The sequence below is a fragment of the Branchiostoma belcheri genome, unplaced genomic scaffold, assembly GCF_001625305.1.
Source record: "Branchiostoma belcheri isolate BF01 breed outbred unplaced genomic scaffold, Haploidv18h27 scaffold14, whole genome shotgun sequence".
NCBI lineage: Eukaryota > Metazoa > Chordata > Leptocardii > Amphioxiformes > Branchiostomatidae > Branchiostoma > Branchiostoma belcheri.
In genome coordinates this window covers 3,249,975-3,258,453 of record NW_017802824.1, presented here as the reverse complement: position 1 = coordinate 3,258,453, position 8,479 = coordinate 3,249,975, and the positions used below count along the sequence as shown (strand labels likewise).

General features: G+C 43.9%; 1 protein-coding gene across 1 annotated transcript in view; it reads right to left on the bottom strand.

Annotated features, from left to right (window-relative positions):
- Window positions 1-8,479, bottom strand: part of LOC109464550 — a 60,709-nt gene continuing 52,230 nt past the window's right edge. The window contains exons 4-5 of the mRNA XM_019761553.1: window positions 1,289-1,412; window positions 1-615 (exon numbers count right to left, since the gene is read on the bottom strand). Coding sequence (XP_019617112.1) covers window positions 81-615; window positions 1,289-1,412 — 659 coding nt within the window. The 3' untranslated portion in view covers window positions 1-80. The remainder of the gene's footprint in view (window positions 616-1,288; window positions 1,413-8,479) is intronic.

Here is an 8,479-nt window from a genome sequence, read left to right as displayed (position 1 = left end):
AACACATACGCAAATGTAGGTCTAACTACCAGGCCAGTAAAAATGAGAAAACCATTTGAAAACCAGCGGTTTTAGTCGTGCTACTTGGAAACAGTGCTAGGAGGGTAGTCAGGGGGTGTAGACTGATGACGGGGGTACCCCGGAGAACCCCCCGGTGGCTCAGGGGGGTACATGCTGGGATGCCCTCCGTGGTCAGGGTACGTCTGTGGGGGGTCGTCATTCGGGGGGTAGTCGTCGGGGACGTGTTTGTCGCCCTGTGGGGGGAAGTCGTGAGGGACGTTAAGGGGGACGTTAGGAGGGGGGTACTCCTTGTTGACCAGCCCCTCCTGTGAGGAGAAGCCCGGGACCTCCGGTGCCTGAGGCGGCAGGGGTCTCTGAGGGACAGACGGCGACCCCGCCACGGTGTAGTTAGGCGGCTGGTTCGGGTTGTTACCCTGGGACGGGCTTGAGCTGTACGACGAGTACATGGGCTGAGTCAGCTTGATCGGCTGCAGGGGGTATCCCTGGGACCCCCCTGACTGGGAGGGGGTAAGGTAGGCGATGTTCTGTTTGCTTTGGCTCTCCGGATCGTTTGGTCCAGGCATCTCTCCATAGTCATCCTTCCCTGCTTTTCTCCTGAAAAGACAATAGAACATCTCAAACGCCTGTCTTTTGTTGTGCAAATGAAGACTGGAGTTCTATCATAAAAGTTTATCTGACAGTGTGTCGGCAGTTACATGTTTATAGGTCGATGTCACACACATTTACATGAAGTCACTTGGACATTCTGATTCGCTGGGCACTGTAAGAATGCTGGATACCGAACAAGACTACTTCCTGAGAGGGGTGAAAGAGACTATTTACATCAGGGCCCATCACCCTTCACTTAACCGTGACGACGTCGTCTACCAGATACCTTTGACCTAGTCTTGACGTCACACTTCAGAGAAACCACGTGACAAGTCGCACTGGGTCAGTCTATGTCAGTCTATTGAAGAATACCAGAGTGACTGGTTGAAAGCTCTTTTGTGTTGGAGCAAACGTTTTCCTTTAAACATGGACAAAGGTCTGTTGTTGCAATCTTTACCAGTTTTCTACATCTTTCCAGACTACCATCGACTGTACTTCTGTCGTTTGTAGTCTGTGATGTGGGATTGTGTGGCGTAACGACAGAGCTTTCGGCTCGGAACCAAGAGGTCCCGGGTTTGAATTCCGCCCTTTGGACTCATCTCTCTTCGCTCAGATGAAAATGAGTATGCCAGAATGATCATTATCATGACCGTGGGCATAAAAGAAAAACCAAACCAACCTGCGCACACACCAGACGATGAGAATGATGAGGAACAGGAAGGTGACGGCGATGCAGACACTGACCACGATCACGGCATAATAACCTAACAACAGCAGCACGCCGTTGAACCTGACGGTAAAGGCTGCAAGGGAAGAGAAACTTCAATTAGTAGTTATTATGTAAACCTTCGCAGAAGGAAAACATATTCTTTTTGCTCTGTTTCTTCTTTTTCCTTCTCTTCTCCTTCTCCGAAAAATTAAGGTCAATGACCTGGACCAGACGTCTGTCACCATGGTAACTGGTGCTGTTGCAGACATCCTGGGTTACATTATATAGTAAGTCGACAGAGTTAAAAGGAAGGGCTGCGTCCAAACTAAACATTATTCCACCACAAGGGTTACACAGAGATCAAATTTTCAGCGACCACTGTCGCCTTCATCAGAATAATTAATGACCAATCACTTTCGAACGTAAACCTGCGAGAGTTACAGTTACAGACATGTGACCTTATCTACATGAAACCTTCAGGATGGGTATAAACTCCCTGGCACGTTTGATCAACTGCTAGCGTCACGTATTTGTCTCGTTTTATTCTTGGAGCTTTTGATAAAGCCCAAAATACAAGCTGAGGAATTTCTTTATTTTTGGTACCATCAGTAAATAGCAAGAACCTGCCTAAAATACAAAAGAAGCAATCTTAAGCATTTTTGCCTCACGGATAACAGTATATGGTTACTGTCGTCAAATATATTTGGATGCCTTCAAAGAGAGCGTTCATTCAATGATGTATGATCTACAAAAACAATCAACTATGACTTTTAAGTTCAGTAGTTTAAAAACTACTGGAGCCCTGAACGATCATTATTCAAAAGTTTCAACATTGACACCGCCGTCAAGTCTAATCCTACCCGTATCGACGGACCAAAAGCGAAATCCTTCAAATCTTTCTTAAGATTGAAAATGGGTTTACGTGAAGAAAGCCTAGGCGCCAGGTATCATCTCGTCTTCTATATCCTCTACCCCAGGGGCGTCCGTTACTGAGGGTTTCCTTAGAATATCGACCGGGCTTTCGACTTTATCGATTGAAGAAAACCACCGCTGCACTGAAGGTTAAGCTTAACGCCGTAGATTGGATTGGAGAATGAATTGTTTTGTTCGTCAGATCGTTTCCAGGAGGGAGCCATAAAAGGTTATCAATCATTGGCCGTTCCCTTGGCAACGCTGCATCTTATCAAAGTAACCAGTCGGCCTATCTCACTACTGGTAAAAAGATCGGAAATCCGGAAACCGGCCCTATCATAGGCTTGTCTCTCATTGGCCACTGCACCGAAGATAGTGATTCCGGGGGGCCATTCTTATTAAGGGTAGCCAGTCATTGACAACGTCTGAGGAAATTGGAAATACAGAGAACGGCTTTTGGCAGGGACATTAGGCCATGGCCACTGCGTGGCAAATGTTTTCCCAACGACATGTGTTATTATGCGGCCACTCACTGGTGACCACTGTCTGGAACTTGACCGCTATCAGACTTTGACCAACGTACAGCAATTATTGCACGACCAATTCAGTCAATCGGTTCTCGGATTTGCCTGTTTCTTTGTTTCTGACTGATTTGAAAAGTACTTTACCTGACCACCAACCAAGATTGGCTGAAGCTCGAGAGCAGTTTTGTCTGTTTATCCTAAATCTACCTGGCTTTCTGTACGTCTTGAATCGAATATGAGTTAAATTTGAGTTAAATTTGACCCCAAACACACCCTTACTGGCCAAACTACGCCGACTACCAGCGAACAATGGCCAACCATCCTGGATCCTGTCTACATCCGAATGTTTTAAACATTACTTTGAAATAATGACCCAGCCGAACAGTACCCAAACCTAGCCTCCTGTGCAGGCTCTGGGGCGGGTGGGAATTTTGATACAGCGTTTTGAAGAGTATTTAACACGTTATTCAAATAGCCGACCATCCCACAACCAGCCGCCGAGAAAAGGTTCTATTCCACCCACGCGGCTGGTTGTAGGATGACCGGCTGTTAAAAATAACGCGTTATAAACTCTTCAAAACTCTGTATCAAAATTCCCACCCGCCCCAGAGCCTGTACAGGAGGCTAACCCAAAGCTGGCCGATTCACACCAGCCAACCACCGCCTGGTTTGGCAGTGTTCGTGAGGCCACATTCGGCTATGTGTGACAGGTTCTTAATTTTCTGAAAGCAGTGAACCACGAACTCACGGGCCCGGTTGGTTATCAAAGGGTAGACGCATCCACAATTGATCAAAATGGCATCAGGTTTTATCAGGAGAAGCCAGTTATTGGCCTCTGTACAAAAATTGCAACCCGGAGGCTCATATCGCAAGAGGGATATCTAACTATTGACCAGTACCCGTAAAATGTCAAAAGTGCGTCGATCCAGACATTGGCTTTTAAAGTACCATCAGTCATTAATGATTATCCAGGTAAAGGTGACTACCAAAGCCAGGCTTGAGATGTGGCACCTCCTGCCTAGTGGATAATCCCAGACATCTGACTTTCACAGGGAAACGTACGTTAACAAAAAGCACCCATGGGCAAGTGAAGAAAATTACATTGAATTAAAAGTTTGATGACAGTTATAATAAAACAGTGTCAAATATTTATTTGAGTGTGTGTTGTGGAATGTGTTATCTTGAAAGTCCATCTGTGTTTGCAGAAGTCATCATGAAACAAGTTTGAACCGCACAAAAGAGGCCATCTACATCAGGGCATTACGAACATCCCTTAATAGTGACGGGGGGCGCCACAGACTTCATACAACCTATGATCTTCTGCTCACGGAGTCACGTGTGTTATCTGTGTGACGTCATGGAAGCGGTGGATTGCTCATTCCTTGAAAAAGACTGAAGTAGAACAGTCGAAAATTTGGGTGAGTCTAATTTTTTGTGTTGGCAATTGCAGTTCAAATTTGTTTCATCAGTGTGGAATGTGTGTTGCAATGGATGCTGGGATGGGTCCATATTCTCCTCTGTATTGACTGCATCGCGACCAATAAACCCGCAGTCGTCACGTTGAAGGTCAGGTAATGAAAAATATCGACAGACTCCCAGCCGCTAGTAACGATCTCATGTCCACCAGATCCAATATTCTCTCACTGATGGATCCAGGGCATTCACCAAGGATGGTTTATAACCTTGAAATCATTCTCCCGGGGCGACACACAGCTCTGTCTACGGGATTAAACACAATTGCCCCTCGGCTAGATGAGTTGTCAATAGCTAACAGCGCTTTTGTGGACCCCTTAGCAAGCAAGAACGATTTTAAAGATAACAGCCTCCACGCTATGAAAAATTACTTTCCGAACTCAGCGTCAATAAGGTTGCTCAGTGAGCAATAGTTTCGCGCTTTAGGCTATCGGACTTTGAGTCAGAAGATTCTTTACACTTGATCTGTTGAACGTATTGAGATCGGATGGTCCGAATTGCAGGGCAGATACCGCCATTACGTTTGGCCATTGAAGGCCGTAGTTAAATACACTGAAACAAGGCCTATTAAAAGTACTTTCCTGCATTTCAATCTGAAATATACGAAGAAAACAGGGTATTGACCGGCTCAAACTCCGAGAACAGCTGACAACAGCCTTTGACCTTATTTTATCTTGTATCCATCCATGCAAGACCTAATCACTGGATCAGTTCTAGTCACTACGCCCACGAAACTGGTAAAATGAACAAAACTTGACCAAAGTAGGAAAGTTTATTGGACCCGACCTGTTCCTTGTTACCTTAAAGTATCCAAACTGGACTAATATTCTGAAAAAAAGGACTTTTAAAGAAGGGATCGGACTAGAATTGTGCTCCAATTTTGGGCCTTCACTGCACAACGCATTAGTGAAGTGATTTTGGGCCCCCTTGCAGCTTGTTCTGGAACGACACTTGCATTTGTTTAGAAAATCTTTTAAGGAGGATAACTCAAGAATCGGTTGAGGGATCGTCGTGATTTTGGTGTAACTGAGGCGAAGCTTGTCATTATTGAATGGCAATTATGCAAATCATGATCTAATTTGCATAATCGACGCGGGAATTCTACAAATCTGCCGTGTTTCATGTTCAAAAAGGCTAACACCATTAGGTGAAGGTATGAGCTCGTGAAACTCCAGTAAAACATGTAAAAATGATCTGCATAATATGAACAACAGTGTCGCGACAGATCCAGTAAAGCTTCCCCCCAAAATCACTGACCTTTCTTAACCTCTTCTACTCCGAAGTACCGCAGAGGGAATGTAGCAGTTTTACTACGAACGACCTTTCAAATCCCGTGTGTGATGCGTTAACTATTTCCATTGAATTTAACAACCGCCCGGGGTCGTTACACGTTCGAGTCGTGTATTGACGTTGGTGAGGGGAATATGCATGTCAAGATCAATATCAAACGGCTATGCAGACGTTAAAACAACCTCCCACTTAAGGTCTTGTAGCATACTTAATAATACTTAATAACGCTGAAACACTTCCAAAACGAAAATTTGTATGTGTCTGGACCATCGTCTGATGAGGCCCAGTAGACCGATCTTATAGCTCCACCCACCCCGAAAACATAAAAATGCAAGCATTTGATGAACGTGTAGCCACTCTCTCATTGGTCGAGCCGTTAATTGTCATTCTCTCATTGGTTGAACTGATAATTGTGATGGACAGTCAGGAATCTGTACTGTTGACCCGGTGGTTGGAGAAGCACTTTGCAGGGCTTAGAAGGAACATGTAAGGTGGCCCTGAAATGGGCATGCTCGGGCAGCCTGGCTATTAGAATGACCCCTTGAGAAAACTTGCGTTGGTTAAACACCTCGTAGGATTGGGGCTAAGCATGTCGAGTTGGCCTGAGAGCTAGTTATCAATCAGAACATGGAACAAGCATTACCCAAGGTTTGGAAATTTCTTTGGAAAGCAAGCAATTATTTTAACTATTCGCTTGTGGTTGTTTTCATGATTGATAATCCCAATGTCGTTCTATCACACTTGCTAATCCTAAGGTCATGATTCCCCAGCTTGGGGCCCGGACAAAAAAAATATAACAAAAAAAAAACTATTTATAAGTATAATTTGCGTATGACAATATCAGGTGTCCATGCGGAACTTATCATGGGTCTTATAACACGACTGTGCATGCATACCGGTATATACAGCAAACCAATAGATTTTTTCTATAATTTGTGCTGCTCCATATAATATATATACAAAGTATTTCTAATTCTGCCTAACTCTCCAAGCAGAAGCTCAAGGATAAAAATCGTTTACAAGTTCGGATTGGCATCCGTTTTCTTACTGCAGTCATAGGCTTAGGTTTAGTCTTATTATTGACGAATTTTAAGCGTTTTTATCGGGCTTGTTTCCTTGCACTGGTATCATACGGGTGGCGTATTGTATTGAATACTGTCCTGCAAATGATACGGACTGGCCAATTTGATCTTGCCACTAAATATTTGCTTAATTACTATTGACATTTAATTCTTAAAGAATACAAATAAGAACTAGAAAGATAACATTTGCAAAGTAAATGCATAATGTCGCATATGGTTTGCTCTGTTAATTCTTACTCAAACACATTCACATACTAGTATATGGTGTCGACTGGAGTCTAAATCCCTCCTGCTCTAAAACTGCAACATTATGTAACCCAACACTAGTTACCATGGTGAGAGACGGTCTAGTTCAGGTCATTGACCAGGTCAGAGGTCAATGTTTAGAACGGAAGAAGAAACGTAGCAAAAATAATATATTTTCCTTCGGTAAACATAAAAAAAGGCAATTGCCTCCTCTTTCAATTTCTGATCTGTGAGTTCTACTGTCTGGCAAATAGCTTTGGTCGCCTCTGACAATAATTGAATAAGCACCTGCCTCTGTGTTCAGGAGATAACAGAACGTTTCATTATCTGATCTGGGAAATATTTAGGGACGTTCGTCTACATCAGAGGCGTCTGGTGACTGCACAATGTGGTATCGATTTTTTTTGCAGCAATTCAAGTTGACGGCAGTAGAAAGGCGGGAGGCCCGCCGAGTCAGGGTAGATTAATGATTCGGAGTTGATTGTAATCCTGTCTGTGTGGGAAATATACACCACCGCTCATCTTCCAGAGGGGATTCCGTGTAGATTTCTTCGAGTATAATAATGAAATCCGCACTTTGACGGGTTGATTTTGATAAGTGTTTTTCTTTGATATAGTTTAATATTCCGCCACACACACACATATATACTCCTAAAGATAAAATCTATGTGGTGTAATTGGTGTTCTTTATTTCTCGTATCTCTGGTAGCTTAATTGCTCATCAAATAACGGTAAATTGAAGACAGTGAAACTACACCCGGACGGGGGTCGGTACCGACTTCCGATGACCGATGACACAGTGCTGACGTCACATGTGGAAACAAAACACGTGTCTACAGCACTTGGGTCAGATAGTCGAGAGATTCGGTCGAAAATTCCGGTGATTCAAATTCCTTGAGTTGGAGAACAGTTAATTCTCATCATGCTCGTATTTTTACACAGGTCAAAAGTCACCATGGTCAAGTGGATAGCCTTGCTTTCGGTAGGTCGTGAGTTTGATCCCCCGCCGAGTCATACCAAAGACATAATGGAACATACTGCCTTTTCTATTTAGCACTCAGCATTTTGGAAAGAGCACTCAGCATTTTGGAGACCACCAGTGGACTAGCACTCTGCTGTGTGGCCCAGGGCTATTGAAAACGGAGATGGGTGCCGCCATATGCGCCAAATTGACGCGGGAAATCTCCTCAAAAGTCACCATACTATTCTGACACTCTAACTGTGCTATGTATCAAAACCCTGGCCATTCTACTCAATTGCAGTTGGCTTTGATGAACTGCTTGGCTTAACCGTCAGGCGATATTACATGTACATTTACATCAAAGTATGCTAGTAAGAGGCTTTATATTCTGTAACTATTAGCATTAGATATGACATAAAAACCCCACCCAGAGACAAATGGGATCACCTTTGCCCAATCTAGGATCGACTGCTGCCTGTAGGAAAGTTTTAGTACCTCGTGACTGGATCAGAGGACAGCCATTACCACAATCCTCTGCATACATCTTCCCCCTTGAGTGATCGTACATTATTAACATCATTCCACCCACCTAGGCCTGGAACAATAACGTTTTGTTACCGATTTTAGTTCCCAAAAAACTAGGGTCGGTAAGTAGGTTTTTTAAAAGTTTTTT